This window comes from Gadus chalcogrammus, chromosome 20 (assembly GCF_026213295.1).
Source record: "Gadus chalcogrammus isolate NIFS_2021 chromosome 20, NIFS_Gcha_1.0, whole genome shotgun sequence".
In the NCBI taxonomy this organism is placed as follows: domain Eukaryota; kingdom Metazoa; phylum Chordata; class Actinopteri; order Gadiformes; family Gadidae; genus Gadus; species Gadus chalcogrammus.
Genome location: NC_079431.1, coordinates 19,704,479 through 19,726,835, shown reverse-complemented (window position 1 = coordinate 19,726,835; position 22,357 = coordinate 19,704,479). Strand labels below are relative to the sequence as shown.

At 43.6% G+C, this 22,357-nt stretch overlaps 1 protein-coding gene across 1 annotated transcript in view; it reads right to left on the bottom strand.

Annotated features, from left to right (window-relative positions):
• The window catches only part of sctr (secretin receptor), a 31,497-nt gene extending 11,761 nt beyond the window's left edge, over positions 1-19,736 (bottom strand). The window contains exons 1-4 of the mRNA XM_056579289.1: positions 19,215-19,736; positions 18,879-18,993; positions 7,071-7,166; positions 3,028-3,128 (exon numbers count right to left, since the gene is read on the bottom strand). Of these exons, the coding sequence (XP_056435264.1) occupies positions 3,028-3,128; positions 7,071-7,166; positions 18,879-18,993; positions 19,215-19,307 (405 nt within the window). The 5' untranslated portion in view covers positions 19,308-19,736. The remainder of the gene's footprint in view (positions 1-3,027; positions 3,129-7,070; positions 7,167-18,878; positions 18,994-19,214) is intronic.
• Positions 19,737-22,357: the final 2,621 nt, after the last annotated feature.

Below are 22,357 nucleotides of genomic sequence, written 5' to 3'. Positions count from 1 at the left end.
AAGAGCATCGAGATTTTCTGAGATTTTTGTGGTTTGAAGATAACAACCCAACCACACACATCACTGAGTACCGGATGAAGGTACATGTTTTCGGCAACTCTCCTTCCCCTGCGGTAGCCATCTACAGCCCGAGAAAAGCATCCCTGCATGGAGAAAAGGAACACGGCAGCGAAGCCAGACAGTTTGTCATGAGAAACTTCTATGTTGATGATGGGCTATCCTCATTCCCCACTGACGAAAAGGCCATTGCCGTCCTGCAAAGTACAAAAGAAATGTTAGCAGAGTCAAGCATTAAGCTACACAAAATAGCCTCTAACAGCCGCACTGTGATGGATGGAGAAGAAGACATTTACTAGAAGGGGAATCCTGTCTACTGCAAATGGGCTTTATGACCCCCTGGGCTACGTGGCACCTGTCACAATTCAAGGAAAGGCCTTAGTCAGGGAGCTGTCTGCCGAACAAGCTGAATGGGATGCTCCCCTGCCAGCGCTAAAAGAGGAACAGTGGAAAATGTGGACCGACTCACTCCGTGAGCTTGAGCAGCTTCAGATTGAAAGAACCTATGTGCCTGTTTCTTTGTGCTCCACCAAACATAGAGAACTCTGTGTCTTCTCTGATGCTTCCACTATGGCCATATCAGCAGTGGCCTATCTTAAAGCAACAGATGGAAATGGACAAACTCACATTGGATTCGTCATGGGCAAGTCAAAGCTGGCACCTCATCCTCCACACACTGTACCACGGCTCGAACTTTGTGGTGCTGTCTTGGCTGTTGAAATGGCGGAGTTAATCACAGAAGAACTCGACACAGACATCCACAAGGTCACATTCTACACAGACAGCCGAATCGTATTGGGCTACATCAACAACGATAACAGACGATTTTATGTATATGTAACCAACAGAGTCACTCGCATCAGGAAGTCCACAAGCCCTGAACAGTGGCACTTTGTCAGCACTGAACACAACCCTGCAGACCATGGAACTCGTTCAGTGCCAGCAGCCATGTTGAAAGACACCAACTGGCTCAAAGGTCCAGCTTTCTTAGCCAAAGACACCCCACAGCCAGAGGCATTAGAGCTAATTGACCCTGAAGCGGACATAGACATACGTCCACAGGTCCAAGCCTTCATAACCAAGGCCTTTGAATGTCAGCTGGGGTCAAACCGATTTGAACGCTTCTCCAGCTGGAAGTCACTCAGTCGAGCCGTTACCAAGCTCATACACAAGGCCAGGTCCTACACAAAGGACTCAATCAACAATATGAATGAGATGACACAAGCAAAACTAATAATCATCAGAAATGCTCAACACGATGTGTTTGCTGAGGAGATGAAATGCCTTTCCAGAGGTGAAGTTGTCCCAAAGTCCAGTCTTCTGAGGAAACTGAATCCAATTGTGGACGCAGACGGCCTGCTAAGAGTTGCAGGACGGATTCCTTTGGCCGACTTACCCGGCTTGACCCAGGCCCCCCGTTCACAAATGTAGGTGTTGATGTGTTCGGTCCATGGACCATAAGCACAAGGCGCACGCGAGGTGGCATAGCAGAAAATAAACGCTGGGCTGTCATCTTTACTTGCATGGTCACAAGAGCAGTACATATTGAAGTGCTAGAGTCTCTGTCCTCCTCAAGCTTTGTTAATGCACTAAGGAGATTCACAGCTGTCCGTGGTCCTGTCCGCCCGTTCCGTTCTGACAGAGGAACAAACTTCATAGGCGCATGCAAGGAACTGCAGATCAAATCTGGTGACCATGAACTGACTACTTACCTTAAAGACCAAAGCAGCACCTGGACCTTTAACCCGCCACACTCTTCCCATATGGGTGGAGTGTGGGAACGGATGATAGGCATTGCCCGCAGAATACTGGATGCACTGCTTTTAAAGACAAACACTGCCCGTCTGTCTCATGAAGTTTTGGTCACACTCATGTCTGAAGTCATGGCCATTATAAACGGCAGACCCCTTGTTCCAGTGTCATCTGATCCAGACATGCCTACAGTCCTTACACCTGCCATGCTGCTAACACAGAAAGTCAACCCAGTGCTGCCACCCACTGGAGAGTACGACCTTAAAGACTTATACATCAAGCAGTGGAAGCAGGTACAGGCGTTGGCCGACGCATTCTGGAAACGCTGGCGTCAAGAGTACTTGGTGTCACTCCAGCCAAGGAGAAAGTGGCACATAGACAAGCCAAACCTGAGCGAAGGAGATGTTGTGCTGCTCAACGATGCACAGGGCAAGTGGAATGAATGGCCTGTCGGAGTGGTGTTGAATGCCATTCCCAGCAAAGACTCTAAAGTTTGCAAAGTAGATGTGAGGGTGGTCAGACAGGGTACTCAACGGGTATATTCTAGACCAGTCTCTGAAGTTGTTCAACTTGTAAAAGGGGAATAGTGTCATAACGCATTATAACAAGCGGGGAGTGTGCTGTTCTGATGTTTATTTGGTGAAAGGGAGACACCTAGTGGTCAACTTTTAACGCAATGTTTTTGTACTAGCAGTCTTGCCGTAGTTCGACGATGCATGGTGAAGCAACAGTCACGTATTTTTCTCTTTTGTATTGGTTGGCCAGAAAACACGTTTGCCTGTAAGTACATGTCATACAGTTATCTTGACATGTAATTAAGTTCGCTCAGAATGTATATTTTGATCCTTTATGCGAATCTCGAGCATCTTAATGTAATTTCCAATAGACGTTAGCCCTAAGCTAAAGCCCTAAACGCATGTGTTAATGTTTGTTATGAAACGTTTTAAACAGACAATATATGAATATTGTTCTTGAACAACGTCTGTATGAGATACTGAAAGATGTATTTTGTATCTGTCCAGTTTTACAGTGCTTCCTAAGTAAAGTTTGGAAAGGAAACAAGCTGCTTCATTCTTTATGAGGGAAAACTGTTAGCTATCTGCCGAGCTGATGTACCAGGCTAGTTCGCGCCACACACACAAAGAAGCGGGGGCAGAATAGTAGTATTAGTAGAAACAGTAGTAGTTAAAGCGGTTGTAGGAGTAGAATGCGGCTCACCTCGATAGAGAAGCTTCCATTGAAGCCGTAGTCACACGCTATCTCGTGGGGGGGGTAGGATTCACTCCAGCCGGACTCCGTACAGTTCTTATAAACTCTCCCTGAGAGAGAGACACGGAGAGAGAGCCAAAGAGAGACAGCAAGACACAAACATACACACTCATACACACACACACACACACACACACACACACACACACACACACACACACACACACACACACACACACACACACACACGCACACACACACACGCACACAGACATGCTTTCAGTAAACAAACCACCAACATGCCGTGTATCCCGGATAAAGATACTACTAATGGAGCATGAATCTACAGCTACACCAATGGCAGAGATTAGGTTGACTTTAACTAAAGCCAGGCATTACTAGTTGAGCATAGGAATAACAGTTGGTCTGTAACACTCGAGTAGGCATTGCTCATCAATCACAGTATTCAAGTGGTACTGAGCCATAGGCATCGACTGTCAAACAGAGAAATACCGATATTACAGTGGGACTGAGCCTGTATAAACGAAAAAAGCCAGTATAAACAAAGTATTACAGTGAGATTGATACGCTAGAGCTAGACAATACTAAGTGATCAGAGTAATAGTGATATACAACGGGACTGAGTCAGGCATTAGTAATCAAACACAGTTAAAGGGGTAGTTCAGAATTTTGGACATAGGGCCTGATTCCCAATTTAGCAATGGTGTTCTTATCATTGGAGACCGTTTTCAACACATTTCATTCAGTCCTTCTAGTTGCAGAGTTCGCTCATGCTAGGCTAGCGCACAGCAACGGGCAATACTAGCCTGCTAATAAAACAATAGTCTTACCCACTACCCACTCCACAGTACACCCGAGGTAAATCAATTATAACGCCAGACCATAGATGTAAATGTCTGTGTTGACAGAATAATGTTAGAAATAAAACTAACCTTGCATCGCATGAATCATCGCATTTTGAGGGACTACTTTCTCAGCAGCAGCGGAATTTAATCTAAGTAGCCTATCAGTCAGCCGCTGCGGTAGCCTACTACTAGGCTATTTTTTTCACAAAAATCTGATTTCCGATTTAAATTTAAATTTCCTTTTATTATTTTGATTTCCCCCCTTGGGGTTTAAGTGCAATCAAGAACAACTAGCCAAAAAGGCGTTATGGCAGGCCCTGCCGTTGTAAACAGTGTAACATGTAACATAACATAAAATGTAAAAAATATGAAATATAAAATAAAATATTTCTGTAAACCTAAAATATTAATAATGATCAGAGGTAGTTCTGATAAAGTACCAACATAACATTCAAATTAAATCAGTGCATGAGAGCATAAGTAGATTTTTTAAGTTTGAACATGCGCTTCTTTAAACATTTTTAGCCAGGAGGACAAGCCTGTCTACGACCTCTGGCTTTAGAAAATGCCCGGTGGCATGTAACAATGCACCCCATACACTGAAAACCCTCTTTGAGGGTGCACTTGTTGCTGGGATTGAGAGGTATTCTTTTGCCAGGCCACTTAGCCTAGGAAAATTCGGTTGGTGGCCCCTCAAGAGGATTGGTGTCTGGGTCTACGTCAGGGGTCAATAAGTAGGATTTCAGCTCAGTCTCTATCTTTTCTTCCTCTGACTGGTTGGGAGATGACACTGCATTCTTTTTGAAGAAGGCTGCTAAAGTCATCTTCTTCTTGGGTGGAGGCTGTGCATCTTCTTGGCGCACCTGTACAGCCGTGCAAGGCTGCTGTGGTGTACAGTTGTTGGCAGGAGACATCAGCTCAGCAACAGCTCTTTTTTTGACCTGTTCCACATTGTCTGGGTCAATGTAGGTTGTGCGGAACCTTGGGTCAACCAGTGAGCCAAGATTTACCCTTTTGCAGGGTCGCTGTATTTGTCGTCACGGTACTGCATGATATTTCCTTTTATTGTTTTCGTGAGCTCTGTGTCTTCCTCTGGCTGTAGGAGACAAGTTTGGAACAGATGGACCACTGGTTTAATGTAGGAAACACTGGCATAAGACTCCCCGGAGAGTGCATCAGTGAATTCTTAGAGGGATTTAACTGTTTTATTTATCGACTCCAACACATCCAGATCTTGCAAAGTGGGCACAAGATGGCGACTTTTCTTGTCCGAACCCAGGACACGGACTAGAGCCTTCTCTTGTTCGAGAAATCTCTCTATCATTCTTTGGCGTGAACCCCATCTGGTCGGGGACTCTTATCAGCTGATGAGTGGGTAGACCAAGCTCTGCCTGTACTTCAGTCGTGTCTCTTCTTTTTTTCCAGCTGTAAGAAAAGGCAGAGACAGCCTTTTTGCATACCACGATGGCACGAACTAACCACTACATTCACAAACTTGTTGTCTTGCTACAATTTCTGAAAAGTATGAATGTACTTGCACAAAGGGCACAGACACACACACACACACACACACACACACACACACACACACACACACACACACACACACACACACACACACACACACACACACACACACACACACACACACACACAGCATGTACAACATTTTGTCAAAATATTGGCTTGATATAATGTATTAATTACATGATGCATTAATTGTCTTGAGAATGGAAAAAATATCACTGGATTCGTAGCCATTACTTAAACGTACCGATAGCATTGTGCAATCTGTGTCCAAAGCACTGGAGGTTGGGCCACGCATTGTCCTTCAGAGCTTTGATCATGTTGCTGCCGCTATCAGTAGTCATGCAAATGAGTCGGTTTTCAGCAAGGTACCATGAGTTTAGGGCATCTCTTTGCCCCTGGGCTATTTATCTCACCTGTGTGGTCCTCTGGAAAGTATGCCGTTTGAAGGCAGACGCTTCGCAGAGTCCAATTGTTATTGATATAGTGCACAGTAGCATCGTCCGACTTCCCCATAAATCTGTGGTGTCAGAATAAAAGGACACCTCTTCCTATATACGTAGCGATCGCATCAGTTATGGCTTTTCAGCGGGGAAAATTAAATTCCTATGGGATGCAATTGGCAAAGGTTTGTGTGACGGTGGTCTGTATTTTAGTGGCTGTGCGTGTGGTGCTTGTGGTGCCGCGGTCTCTCTAATTCCGCTGCGCGCAACATTTCTCACCTACGGCGGGATGTTTTTGCCTGAGGTGCTGCAGTAAATTCGTCATACTGCTGCCTTTGCTAGCAATAGACTTCGAACAGACTTTGCAGCAGGTTGCTGGCTGGTCTAAATCTGACCTCGCGAACGCAAACCAATTTCAAATAACGGATGACACCGTGCCTTTCTTAGGAACATATTCTTCCCGGCTCGCTGCCATGTTTGTGTATCACTTTGGTAAATGCGCACTCTGTGCGGGGGGAGGGCTGAGCCCATTCCGAACTACGGGAGAGGGAAGCGCTGGCGGATGTTGAAGAGAAAACCAATTTTCATTTAAACAAGTCGAGGTGAGCTACACACTCAAGTTAATCGATAAAATCTGTTTATCGCCCAGCCCTACCAACTACCAGGAATATATAACACTGCTGCTGAGACACAGCAAGTCCTTCAAAATGTAATGCAATGCAAGGTTGGTTTTATTTCTAACATTATTCTATCAACACAGACATTTACATTATAGTCTGGCGTTATTATTGATTTGCCTTGGGTGTACTGTGGAGTGGGTAAGACAGTTTTATTATCAGGCTAGTATTGCCCGTTGCCGTGCGTTAGCCTAGCACGAGCGAACTCTGCAACTAGAATGACTGAATGAAATGTGTTAAACTGTCTCCAATGATAAAGAACACCAAGGCTTGGGAATCAGGACCTATGTCCAAAATTCCAAATTTTGCCCTACCGCTCAGCTGTCCCCGTGTTGAAACTTTCGGCGGTAGCCGCCGCTTTGAAAACGCGTGGCCCTTCACACTAGTGAAGGGCCAGGCGCAGAACCCTCCGGCAGCGAGGCAGTTATAAGGGCTGTTGCCGCTTGGTGATGTGCAAGCAGCTTTACAGTGGGACTGAAACACTAGCCACCAGACATTATGTAGAGCTTGTATAAAGGTGTGACAGCTCCTTGACTGACCTGTGGTTTGCAGGAAGGTTGGGCAGGGGACAGACACCACCTCCCCCTCCACCGCATGGGGCCAGCAGCTCACATCGTCCCAGAGGCCCCTGCACTCTGGGGAGACAAACAACTCCATCAGAACAGCAACACACACACCCTCACTTAGACTTCAGTTACACTCATAGACAATTTATTGTATTTTGTAACCGCTACGCCCATTAAAAACCGCTGATACTTTAAATGGTTAGTTCAGGATTTGGGATTTTCTGCCTTTTGTGATGTCCCCGGAGTTAGACAAGAGCAGTAAGACCGCCCGTCTGTTGATTGGTTTGAGGGATCCCCCTGGACGTATCCACTACCAGTTAGCATTAGCATTGTCAGGGCATTAACTCCAAAAATCAATAAAGCCTCACGATTATTCAAACAATAATCTATTAATGTGTGCCAATCTAGAACAAAAAACATTAAAAAGGCAATTTCGAAAACTGAATACAGTTATTTAAAAAAATTACTACAGCATCATCTGGTCCCTGTGTCCCTGAGTGCTTGAGTTGTGTTGTTTCGTGGTGCCGGTTTCTCTATGCACAGCCAAGCAGAAGACCAAAGGGTGACTCGGAATGTAATACTGCTGCATTAGTTGCTTAACTGCTTCAGCTAGATCCTTGTTTTTGGAATTTGCCTTTTAACGTAGTTGAATACAGATATACATACAGCACATAGGTTTATTAAGGTTAGGGTTAGTTTGTTTACAGGCAAGTCTTGGCCTGTAAACAAAGGAGAATAAAATATATAGTGGTGAAGTTTACGCTGCACAGCTATAAGCCTTAAACATGATGCTGTGATGTGTCCATTTATGGCTGGAAATCCTCTCATTATTAATCCTCCACTCCTCTGTCTCCTCCACGTTTTAGACGGACATCTCCCTTTGGCCTCAGAACGGGCCTAGGGCTTGGTGGCCAAACTAGAAACCCAAGATTACTGGGGCCAGGTCGAGGTCGCCCTCCTGATGGTAGGATCACAGATAGGCCCAAAGAATAAACAGACTATCCATTGCCTGAACTGCAGCGCTGACAGGAGCACAGCTAGCCACCTTGCTCATGCTTACTCACACTCAACATCCACCAAGTCACCTTGTGGGAAAGACTCTGTTCCCACTCTGGCCAGTTGAAGGTGTTTTTGGGCACAAGGTTGGTGGAGATCCAGGAACTGATAGACACATTGAAAAACTAAAAACTGGCATTATGTGGATTTGCTAGAAACTCAGTTGAAGACATCGCGCCGGGTAAGAAGTTGTCTGACCTTTGTCTGCAGAGCCGCTGGTATCAAGACGCCGACTCCTCAACGGCAGAGGAGCCTAGTGCCCAGATACTCCATCAGCCTTTCACCTTAACAGTGAAGAGTTGATAAAAGCAACACTCTTACTGCTTACTCATGACTACAGACGCCAAACCAACAGCCATCAATTCTAGATCCCACACATCACAGGTACGTTGTAGAAAAAGCAGGCTGCACGCCAGTAGGCCACCACCAACGGCTAACTATCAGGAAGCCGAGACGAGCACCTACAGCAGTATGGAAGGACTGATTTGTCCCGAAGATCACCTGAATGACATCAAGCAATTTGAGTTTAGCAGTCTCCTACTGACTGTGGCATACGAGTTTGACAGAGCCACACGGCTTATCCGCATAAGAGGACGGCAACGTCGCAGTTACTAGCTAGAGCTTGAGTAAATACATCCTGTGCTGTTGGATCCACAGCACCCTATCACTCAGCGGATAAGTTGAGTGATAACCAATTCTAGCAACAAATCAAGTCCTGAAGGATATTTGCTCCTCCCCCCTTGATCCATCCTACGTTTAATCCTCCTATCATATGTTCAATTCAACATCTTTACATTTCCGGTTATCCTGAAACTGAAGCAGTAAATCAGTGGCTGCTTTACAACCGTGTGACCTTTGCTGTGACCAGACAAGAGACTTTATCACTTCAGTTCAGTTCAGCTCTTTTAGGTAGCGCCTGTGCTGCTGCCGTCACTTACAGAAGCTGCGCGCAAACATTAGATTGATGTGAGCGGTGAGGAAAAGGAAGCTAGCTATGCTTTCCACCACTTGGGGCCTCACTGTTCCAAACTGCAGGAAGTAGTTACAGAACCCAGGACCCCAGCGGGTAGTCGCAGAAGCCTGCAGAAAATACTGGATCCTGCATGGTAGGGAAGCAGTTTGCTGGGCCAAAGGGAGTGCATTAACTGCTGTAAATGGTTCCAAAAATGGCAGTCCTGGCCAAGCCAGAGTCTGCCTCCACAAAGAAAACCTTATACTCAGGTAGACTGCTTCAGCCCAGGTGACGATGGGTCATCGTAGACAGCCAAGGTGGGGCATAATATTCAAATGCATGATCCGGCAGGTGCATATCGACCTCCTGCCTTTGACAGACATGGACTCCTTCCTAATAGCACAAATTTGTTGCATGGAGGAAGAAACTCTTGGAACAGCTGTCAGATCAGTGCACTCATTTCCGCGGCAGGGAACTCAAGTTGAGAAAAGCCGTCCCTGCCCTACAGCCCGAGCTTATGGATCAACTGTAGAGGCAGGGGGAAGGCGGAACGCGTTACCTGACGCAAGGTCCCCAAGCAAACCTTGGACCCAAAACAGTCACAGAAGAAGTACTACTGATGGTTCTAGTTGAAATCCAGGGGATACTGAACACTAGTTTTGTTTTGACACCGAGTTCTGCATTTAGAAGATGTATCTATGTTTCAAGTCACAAAGGCATATTAGTTAGGATCCGAAATATAAGTTACTAAATGTAGGCTATGGGTAATCCTATTAAGCTAATTAATATACACCAAGTTGAGTAGATATTACTGCACAGACAGGACAGCTGTAGTGTTGGTTTGAGTGGTTTCACAAGGAAAGGTCTACATTGTTTAGTCTGAGATAAGGTACGGTAAAATAACTTTGAACCCCCATGTCATAAACCTTTTTAAACATGGAATTCCTCTTTGGCGTACAAATTTAAAAAAAGAATAATCAAAAAGTTGACAGTTAGTCTTATAGGCTATATTGTAACATTTGAGACACATGTTTCAGGTACAAGACATAAATTGTATTATAATTGAAAAAACCAACAATAACAGATTAATTAAGCAGAGAACTTCCATGTGTGTTTGACACAACAACACACGCACCTATTGTATTTTGTTTTGTATTAAAGCTTCTTGTCAAATTTCATTGATTGGTTTAAAAAACATTTGATATATTTGGTTAGTTTCAGACAGACGGATCTGTCTGAACTACAGCCGCAATGAGGAACAAATTTAGCTCAATGAGGGACAACTTCGTAAGTTGTTTAGTTTTTTTGCTATTGTTCTATATCATATATATTGTAGGCTATATAATATATACAGACAGAGTATGGGTATATTTCCCATTGAGTTTATCATGACTTATCTCGTATCAAGGGACACAGTCTGACTGTGTGTTTGATCTTTTGCAAAAGGGGCTCGCATCCCACGGTTCGAGGCCTGCGTCCCACGGTTTGGGGCTCGCATCCCACGGTTTGGGGCTCACGTCCCACGGTTTGCCTGGATGTTTCCCTACTGTCTTGCATAGTATTGATCTTTTGTAAGAAGTAAGATTTATTTATTTTTCAAAAGTTTACCATCTTCTCACAAAATAAATGATCAACAAGGAATAGAGGCATAAGTCACGCAAACCTCGACAACAACCACCAAAACTGTGTGCAAACATATGAAACCCCAAAACACACATTAAAATGAATACATTCAGAGGCCTTTGCTGCCAACACAGTCTCACTCCCTACTCGTCAAACGTGTGACGCATGGCCAAGGATCCCTGGCGTCAATTTCCGACGAAAAGGTGGTACCCTTTTCGTCGTTTTTCAACGCGGGGTCCGTCAGATAGACATTCATGTTAATCCCTCAGCGTCGGATATAGACGAAAGGAAATCGATGTTTATCAACGGTGATGCCGTAGCTATTGTCTATTGATTTGTTTGACAGATTCACCATTAAACGTGTTTCTAATGCCATTTCTAGCGAGAAATGTACCTTTTCCTTGAATAATCTTCAGTCAGTGAATGTGTATGATCTTTATTAATATTTATTATCTGAATGGGAAATGCAATATTTTAGGACCGATTCACCGTTAAACGTGTTTCTAATAACATTTCTAGCGAGAAATATGCTTTTTACTTGCATAATCTTCAGTCAGTGATTGTGTCTGATCTTTAGTTTTATAGTTATCAGGAACACTTTATCGGCTCGCTCGCATGTTTCAACGACGTCAGGTTGCTAGGGACGCTGCTTTCGCTAAACTAGCAGCTCACGTGTTTCCTGCGTTTGTGTTATTAAACCGTTACTTTATGTAACTTTTAATGATATTGTAATAACCACAGGCGAGGTAGTGAGCGAAGTAAGCTTGATAGCAGGTTTATTGGATTCCACAATCGGACAGGCAGGCACAGCTCCACCGGAAAACTACAACAACCAAAACTCCCGCCCGGAAGGAAACCCCCGGAACCCCCTCTCAGAAGGCCCGCCCCTTCCCCCCAAACCCTGTGACGCTACAATACAGGCCCCCAGGACTGGTGCATATTTCCGGAATCCACCAGTGCTCAGAGGCCACGCCTGGTATTGCAGTCGGTTTAGTGGGCTGTGGACGGGTCCCGGAAGTAGATATCCTCGTTCACTCCAATACCAGTGGGGAGCAGGAATGTGTCTCCGCAGAAAATGTGTGGATATCAATCAAAGGTTCATAATTATCTTTATACCGTGTACTAAAAAAATGTACGTTTCTTCTTTTCAAAACGCCACCTCAAGCGTTTTATTAGCCGTTATCTCGCTGGGGAAGAGGGGTGTGCAGCTGAAAGGAGTCGTAGTGAAACAAATGGCATCCGAGAGGGCCTAGTTCAGTGCTCCGTTAACGTGTCCGATTTTTGGACTGGTTCATCTGCTGCTCAATAACTCTTACGGTACTCTGCTTGCAATCATTGTGATTCATCATGTATTGATCCATTTATTCAAACGATCCAAAGACAAAGAACAGGTGCATTACGGTATAATTTTATATTGTTGTTGGACCGGAGTGGGTGGATGGGCAGGGATCCCTGGCGTCGATTTCCGACGACGCCAGGGATGACACGGTCTCACTCACGTGCAGGCCCCCACCCTCGTGTTCTTCCAAGGCCCTCCCCCAGCTGACCTAATGATTCGCCCCCACACTGATTGACAAGAAGAACATTACAATAAAAGCACATAGAACAACTGGCATAACGGACAACGAAATACAATGCAACATATAACACACAAACTATTTAACTGTCCCAGGGTCGCTACAATATCGTAAATACGAATTCGTTCTCAGCCTATTTTTGCCATTTATTTACCGTGTTACTATGGCAGAATAAAGAATAAATTCATGCATCATCATTCAACTTGAACATGTGTTTTTACAGTATAGAGTGGTGGAGAGGGACGACGTATGTTGGCAAACCCGGAAGTGAGCGTCGCCCTCGGTTCCCTTGACAAAAAGCCAACGGGTTTTCCATTGGATTTTGGATTAGTGCAGAAAAATGTGCATCTTTGAAGCAACTCCTCAAAAATGGAAAATAAAAAAAAAAAAAAAAATAACCGTGCTCCAAAGAACGAAGTGTAAACCAATGCATTCTGAATGGGAGTGTTTCTCCAATTTTTCCATGCTACACAGAACGAAATGTAAACCCATGCAAATAAAGACTTCATGTTCATAATAATTTAAATATCATTAATCTACAGAGTGTGTAGGGAGGTATTATATTTTTTTCAACGGGGCTGAATCCAGTCACTTGACCGTCATGGTTGCTATGGTGGTTGCTATCGACCGCCCCCTCTAATACTCGTGGCTCTAAAAACCACGCGGCAAAGGAGCTGCCGTAAATTGTGTTGTTTTTGTCGTAAACTAGGGTCCGATGGTTGAAAAATAGACAGATATTCCAAGGTATCCTTAAAAGGCAGCTTGGATGTGTTTATTTTCTGCAGTTTAGACTTCTATAACTCATTTTTGAAAGCAGAACACCAAGCTCATTGATTTAACAAGGGAGGGTTATTTGAAACAATTTATTAAATAAATATTTGTGAGAGGTCATTCCTTCTCCTGATTTTACTTCCTATTTATGTCTAGGGTAAACCCCTACTGTCCACAAGCATCCCCCCCCTCCCCATATGGATTTGGAGAATTGTTGCCACGTCCCAGTGGTGGAGGTATCATATATATATGAAAGAGGGCATTCAATTATAGCCTACTACAATGATCAATTAGGAGGCCGAAACCCTAAAGGAAGTGATCCAATAGGTGACTGAGTCGACAACATTTAAGTAAGCTGTATAGGGTCTCTTATATATCAAAGGGGGTCTCAAAGGACGCATACGCTTCAACCTGTGGCTCCAGCACTACAGGAAATGACTCTGCAAGTGCTCCATCTCGTTGCAACTCACCCAGCGGCTCACTTGCAAGATTTTGGCCTGAAGTTCTTCCCAGACCTACACCCTAGCCATCCAACATGCATATCTGAGAATCAGGCCTCTCTTTAATAATGACAAAAAGTTATGAGAGAAACACACATTAACTTTTTGTTATCTCATAAGCGGCGTGGTGCCGGCTCCTTTTGACCTTTTGACCCCAGACTTCAAAAACGTGGCCACAGGCCAGCTGTGTCTACACACCTTTAGCCACAAATGTACACCTCCATCCCACAAAAAATGGGGACTAGAAACTAACCTCTGTCTTATGTACATTTACTGTACTGTTGGAGGTCACGCCCCTTTGCCGACCTTTTCGAGATAGCTAGGGATGCTAAAATGTTTACACACATTTCCCGGGGCCCCGTGAACGACATATCCGAGATTTGGAGTTCTAGCCCTTAGAGAAAAAAAGTTTTCCCAAATGGAGTGTCATTTGGACAAAGCCCCTCAGAAGTGTAGCCTGCAAGACCTAATGGTTCAGAATGTGGTGGAAAAACAGTTTTTGAGATAGGAAGGTCCTACCGCCCTGAAATTTTAATACCTTATTCTAGGGCCTAACTGGGACCTCCGCACCGAAACTTGGCCCGGTCGGACCCCGAGGGCCGGAAGGGTGGGGCCTGCCCTCGGGGTCTGACCGGGCCAAGTTTCGGGCAGGAAGGGCCCCCCCTCCCTGCCCTCGGGGTCCGACCGGGCCAAGTTTCGGTGCGGAGGTCCCAGTTAGGCCCTAGAATAAGGTATTAAAATTTCAGGGCGGTAGGACCTTCCTATCTCAAAAACTGTTTTTCCACCACATTCTGAACCATTAGGTCTTGCAGGCTACACTTCTGAGGGGCTTTGTCCAAATGACACTCCATTTGGGAAAACTTTTTTTCTCTAAGGGCTAGAACTCCAAATCTCGGATATGTCGTTCACGGGGCCCCGGGAAATGTGTGTAAACATTTTAGCATCCCTAGCTATCTCGAAAAGGTCGGCAAAGGGGCGTGACCTCCAACAGTACAGTAAATGTACATAAGACAGAGGTTAGTTTCTAGTCCCCATTTTTTGTGGGATGGAGGTGTACATTTGTGGCTAAAGGTGTGTAGACACAGCTGGCCTGTGGCCACGTTTTTGAAGTCTGGGGTCAAAAGGTCAAAAGGAGCCGGCACCACGCCGCTTATGAGATAACAAAAAGTTAATGTGTGTTTCTCTCATAACTTTTTGTCATTATTAAAGAGAGGCCTGATTCTCAGATATGCATGTTGGATGGCTAGGGTGTAGGTCTGGGAAGAACTTCAGGCCAAAATCTTGCAAGTGAGCCGCTGGGTGAGTTGCAACGAGATGGAGCACTTGCAGAGTCATTTCCTGTAGTGCTGGAGCCACAGGTTGAAGCGTATGCGTCCTTTGAGACCCCCTTTGATATATAAGAGACCCTATACAGCTTACTTAAATGTTGTCGACTCAGTCACCTATTGGATCACTTCCTTTAGGGTTTCGGCCTCCTAATTGATCATTGTAGTAGGCTATAATTGAATGCCCTCTTTCATATATATATGATACCTCCACCACTGGGACGTGGCAACAATTCTCCAAATCCATATGGGGAGGGGGGGGATGCTTGTGGACAGTAGGGGTTTACCCTAGACATAAATAGGAAGTAAAATCAGGAGAAGGAATGACCTCTCACAAATATTTATTTAATAAATTGTTTCAAATAACCCTCCCTTGTTAAATCAATGAGCTTGGTGTTCTGCTTTCAAAAATGAGTTATAGAAGTCTAAACTGCAGAAAATAAACACATCCAAGCTGCCTTTTAAGGATACCTTGGAATATCTGTCTATTTTTCAACCATCGGACCCTAGTTTACGACAAAAACAACACAATTTACGGCAGCTCCTTTGCCGCGTGGTTTTTAGAGCCACGAGTATTAGAGGGGGCGGTCGATAGCAACCACCATAGCAACCATGACGGTCAAGTGACTGGATTCAGCCCCGTTGAAAAAAATATAATACCTCCCTACACACTCTGTAGATTAATGATATTTAAATTATTATGAACATGAAGTCTTTATTTGCATGGGTTTACATTTCGTTCTGTGTAGCATGGAAAAATTGGAGAAACACTCCCATTCAGAATGCATTGGTTTACACTTCGTTCTTTGGAGCACGGTTATTTTTATTTATTTATTTATTTTCCATTTTTGAGGAGTTGCTTCAAAGATGCACATTTTTCTGCACTAATCCAAAATCCAATGGAAAACCCGTTGGCTTTTTGTCAAGGGAACCGAGGGCGACGCTCACTTCCGGGTTTGCCAACATACGTCGTCCCTCTCCACCACTCTATACTGTAAAAACACATGTTCAAGTTGAATGATGATGCATGAATTTATTCTTTATTCTGCCATAGTAACACGGTAAATAAATGGCAAAAATAGGCTGAGAACGAATTCGTATTTACGATATTGTAGCGACCCTGGGACAGTTAAATAGTTTGTGTGTTATGTGTTGCATTGTATTTCGTTGTCCGTTATGCCAGTTGTTCTATGTGCTTTTATTGTAATGTTCTTCTTGTCAATCAGTGTGGGGGCGAATCATTAGGTCAGCTGGGGGAGGGCCTTGGAAGAACACGAGGGTGGGGGCCTGCACGTGAGTGAGACCGTGTCATCCCTGGCGTCGTCGGAAATCGACGCCAGGGATCCCTGCCCATCCACCCACTCCGGTCCAACAACAATATAAAATTATACCGTAATGCACCTGTTCTTTGTCTTTGGATCGTTTGAATAAATGGATCAATACATGATGAATCACAATGATTGCAAGCAGAGTACCGTAAGAGTTATTGAGCAGCAGATGAACCAGTCCAAAAATCGGACACGTTAACGGAGCACTGAACTAGGCCCTCTCGGATGCCATTTGTTTCACTACGACTCCTTTCAGCTGCACACCCCTCTTCCCCAGCGAGATAACGGCTAATAAAACGCTTGAGGTGGCGTTTTGAAAAGAAGAAACGTACATTTTTTTAGTACACGGTATAAAGATAATTATGAACCTTTGATTGATATCCACACATTTTCTGCGGAGACACATTCCTGCTCCCCACTGGTATTGGAGTGAACGAGGATATCTACTTCCGGGACCCGTCCACAGCCCACTAAACCGACTGCAATACCAGGCGTGGCCTCTGAGCACTGGTGGATTCCGGAAATATGCACCAGTCCTGGGGGCCTGTATTGTAGCGTCACAGGGTTTGGGGGGAAGGGGCGGGCCTTCTGAGAGGGGGTTCCGGGGGTTTCCTTCCGGGCGGGAGTTTTGGTTGTTGTAGTTTTCCGGTGGAGCTGTGCCTGCCTGTCCGATTGTGGAATCCAATAAACCTGCTATCAAGCTTACTTCGCTCACTACCTCGCCTGTGGTTATTACAATATCATTAAAAGTTACATAAAGTAACGGTTTAATAACACAAACGCAGGAAACACGTGAGCTGCTAGTTTAGCGAAAGCAGCGTCCCTAGCAACCTGACGTCGTTGAAACATGCGAGCGAGCCGATAAAGTGTTCCTGATAACTATAAAACTAAAGATCAGACACAATCACTGACTGAAGATTATGCAAGTAAAAAGCATATTTCTCGCTAGAAATGTTATTAGAAACACGTTTAACGGTGAATCGGTCCTAAAATATTGCATTTCCCATTCAGATAATAAATATTAATAAAGATCATACACATTCACTGACTGAAGATTATTCAAGGAAAAGGTACATTTCTCGCTAGAAATGGCATTAGAAACACGTTTAATGGTGAATCTGTCAAACAAATCAATAGACAATAGCTACGGCATCACCGTTGATAAACATCGATTTCCTTTCGTCTATATCCGACGCTGAGGGATTAACATGAATGTCTATCTGACGGACCCCGCGTTGAAAAACGACGAAAAGGGTACCACCTTTTCGTCGGAAATTGACGCCAGGGATCCTTGGCCATGCGTCACACGTTTGACGAGTAGGGAGTGAGACTGTGTTGTTGCTGCAGCCCTTAAGGCAAAAACACACTAACTCAGGCATAGGGGATGAGTAGGGCTGGGCAATAATTCGATTACGATTATTAATCGCGATAAAACTCATGTCGATTACGACGATAAGCATTAGACATAAATGCTCGATATTAAAAATAAATAAAAATAAAGTAAAAAAAAATATATATATTGAAATTATTTTCAATAGGTTACAAGGCAAGCTACCTTATATTGTTCTGTTGGAAGCAGATAAAACACGTTTTTGAAGTTAAATGTTTATATTTAAATGTGATTAAATGTTCCCTTATCACAAATATGGTTATAAACAAAAAAGTATGGTTTAACTAATGAACACTCTAGTTTCTTCAGGCTGCAGCAGTATCAAATCATATATCGTGATTAATATCGATATCGATCAATATCAAAAAAATAATCGTGATAATATTTTTTGCAATATCGCCCAGCCCTAGGGATGAGCGATATGACTTCTATCTATTACATCAGTCGGAAACCTCTTGTCCTGGAGCAAGTGTCTTTAGATTATGGTACGCATCAATCAGGCAGAGAGAGGAACCAAAGCTCACTGCTGATCTCCAATCTGTAGCGGGATCGGGAAGAGGAAGCGAGCGGCAACGTGTTGTGTGCTGCTGATGGGATTACACCGCAGCTCACACAATTACCGTCTCGGTAATAAGGAAAACAAGGTACTTCAGTTTCTCTTATAGGATATTATCAGGGTTTTCTTTCTCCCTCACACTCACAAACAGACACACACATAATCACACACACACACACACACACACACACACACACACACACACACACACACACACACACACACAAACAATCTCACACACGCACGCACACACACACACGCACAAACACCAACACCAACACATACACACACACACACACACACACACACACACACACACACACACACACACACACACACACACACACACACACACACACACACACACACACACACACACACACACACATGCAGGCCAACATGCACAGACAGGTCACCGCCACAGGTGAATCATTAGCTACCTGGGATAGACATCACATGGAGGATAGAAACAATGTTATGACCACCAGCAGCTCTTTGTTTTGTGGGAAGGTTCTCCTAAAATGTAACCTCAGTGTAGAACACAGGTACAATATTGTACTGCCACTAAATACCAGGTCGATTATTTGGAATTCTGTCTATTTCATTTAAATATTTTACCCTAATCAATTGTAGGCTATAGTTCGAAATATATCCAAAGAGTCTATCCATAAACATGTGCTCGAGCAGTGGCTCTTGGATTTACCTTCCTGCCCAACATTATGTGAACTCCTGTTGATCTTCAGCAGTTCCATACATTTGATTTCATCTTCAATAAGGACGTAGTTAGGGTCGCACTCAGCAGGGATGGCGTTCGCCTGCTGGGTCAAGAGAAAAGAAAGAGAGGGACAGAGCTTAGAAGTAACACTGGCGTACATTGGAAGTAAATCAGCGAGTTTATTCTGCTCTAATTCAATCGGTGACCTCTAACCCAAAGACATTGGTTAAAAAATATATGGTTAAGAAAATGTAAAAATAGTATGCTAATTCTGCAGAAACGATCCACATAACAGGCCAAAAATTGCGCATAATGATAACTCACGTGCAGATGGAGATCCAGAAGAACCGCAAAAAGCGCCAAACCGCGAGGAGTCCGCATCGAGTAATGAAATGGACCACTCCCCAAAATGTACATTAGTTCTTCATCAATTTGAAATATCTTCTCAAGATTTAAACACGTTTTCCCTACACGAGTTGACGTCTGCAGGCTTAAAGATACTTTTGATGACACGAACCTGGGCTGCAGTAAAGTTTAGAGCTGTTTTCAACAAACGTTCAAAGTGCAAGATGCACTTCATTAAATCATTGCTGAATTTGGTCTTATAACAGATACTTTTCAAAAACCCAAAAAGTATTTTGCTGTTGAATCCATCGACGGGCTGCTCGCTGTTCGGACACACATGTGCCTCCTCCGTTCATCCGATAGGCTATAGCTGCTCTAGGGGTCAGCTGCTCTGCTCTGAACAACGACGCATTTTAACTCAACATTTACAAGCAGTTCCTTCTTGTTTGTTTGCCGTATTTGGGACATGTTAATTGCCCTTTCTGATATACAGACGTTTTTTAATTTGCACTTTTATACTGGACTTTGCTTTGCTGCCATTTACGTATCACTCGTGTAGTCACTGTGTGTGTGTGTGTGTGTGTGTGTGTGTGTGTGTGTGTGTGTGTGTGTGTGTGTGTGTGTGTGTGTGTGTGTGTGTGTGTGTGTGTGTGTGTGTGCGCAAGGGTACCTTCAGATTGGTGGCTTCCTCTCTCTCTGTATCGTTTGAATTGTTATGTTTTATTGTTTGTACACTTTATTTGGCATTGGTTGAAAGGTAAATCATTGCTGGTTGTTTGGGATAGTCGGTGGGATCTGAAAATAGAACGTAAACAGACGTGTCTGGAGAATGAGGAAGTAGGCTGTCAGCATGAAGAGTCTTCTATCCCTCTTGATTAATGGATGTGTGTGTGTGTGTGTGTGTGTGTGTGTGTGTGTGTGTGTGTGTGTGTGTGTGTGTGTGTGTGTGTGTGTGTGTGTGTGTGTGTGTGTGTGTGTGTGTGTGTGTGGGGGGGGGGACAGAGAGAGAAATACACACAAACAGAGATAAACAAAGAGCGAGCTAGAGAGAAAACGTTATCATAGCTACCTTTTACAGAGAAACAATATGGCCACATGGAAGCGGATATCTTTTCTGCCCGACAACTTTCTCTGTCGTGGTGAAAGAAGTCTCCTCTGCTAGATCCAAACCCACTTCCTTCAGATGTGTGTGTGGGGGCCAGCCTCAGGGTGTTTAGTGTGTCAATGTCAACACAAGCTGGCTAACTACCATCTGGGCACATCCCATGCTATAAGGTTAGAATGAATGAATAAAACAATGTATTCATTCATCAGGCTTAAGCTTCTGTTTAAACATATTCTATACTCTAGATCTTGAAGATCAATGGAACCAAGGGTAGGCCTAATTTGCTTAAACAGAAGCTGTTACCCTGGCATTAAAGTTGTTATTTGGTAGTCCACTGGGTAGGCAGGTATACTGATATATCCAGCATACATCATTTTCTATGGTTGGACACTCCCACTTATGATGTCACTAAAACCAACACAGTCTCACTCTGAGAACATCAAATACCAACTGTTGGCAAGGGCACTATAGCGTCGGCCGTTGGCGGGAAAGGTACCTTTCGGCGTCGTCTGCAGACAAGGAGGGGGTTAAATTCCATAAAATGCAATGCCATCCCCGTCGATGTTTGACGTTCAGAGCCGGTGCTCCAGCAGTCCATTCACTCCTGTATTAACCCGACTACGGCTCTAATAGACGCTGTGAGCATCTTTCTTATTGTATAGATTTTACGATATTTTTCTGTGAAAATGACGGACTAATGGTGTATAGTTTTAATGGCGTATAGTTTTAGTGGCGTATAGTTTTAGTGGCGTATAGTTACGCCATTAAAAGTGTTTATGTTAACATTTTTAGCAAATATGTGCATTTAACTTTCATAATCTTCGCTCTGTGAATGTGAAGGATGTTTGGTTCGATAGTTATGACGAAGAATATTTCAGGTCTCGAGAGAAATATAATAACATGGTTGCTATGATGGTTGCTATGGACGCTGAAACCAGCAGCTCGCATGCCGTTTAAATCAATCCCTCCAGAAAAATGAGGCGTCTATTTGTGATTGTTGCGGCCAAAAATCCTTGATTATACGGCACGTTTTCTTAAAAAATTAAATGAAATACGCGGCATATTTATGCAATTTTATGCAACGAAATTGTGGGAACTTGCAAACATTTCGGGAACGTGCGAAAATACAGCTTCTCGTTGACGTTCACGTCGCGTAATTATGTCACTTCATAACATTCCCATGGCAACAGGGACCAATGGCTGCCCTTGTGTGAAGTAAACGCAACATTTTTCAACTTTCTGCTAAGATATTGTCCATCGTATATGTGACTTTTTTGCAACGAAAATGCGTGGATTATGAAATCATGCAAGCCCCGCATATTTTGCGCGAAAATCATAAATTGATGCGGTGAAAGTGTGGTATATTTTAAAAAAATGCATGAAAAATGCATTAATATGCAGACTTTGGCTGATTATGCGTTGAATTATGCGATCGCATAATCAAGTTTTTCTGGAGGGACTGTTAAATCATGGCTATAAAACCATTGTCTTTGCTGATTATGTTATTTTATGTAACCGTGAAATGATGTTATTTTATTTAGCAACTTTAAAGAAAACGTATAGCCCTGTAGGAAAAATAATTCACCGCCGGAAGTCGGGAAGGACCATGCATAGGCCATAAGGTGAACTAGGAAAAAGTGTCTAGAAGGTGATTTTCGTTCCCACGTCTGGGCACTACTTTTTTTTATACCGTTGTGGACATCCTCAAAATATCCTGCAAATGTATTCAAATAAGAATTACAAAAAAACGAAAATCTTATGCAGCAGGTTTGGCTTGTACATTTATTTACATTCATTTTTTAAAGAAAATCATTACTGTCCTTAAATTTCAATTTAGACCATGAAATAGACAAACAAAATGGAGATAACGCTTCAACTTAAGTGAATAGCAACCTGTACAATTGAACATATACATGTTACATTTTGCTAAACAATGATGTTTTATACATTGAAAATTCCAGTAGATTCTGTGTTATAAGAGGAAATAAATAATAAAATAAAATAAAGAACACTGGCC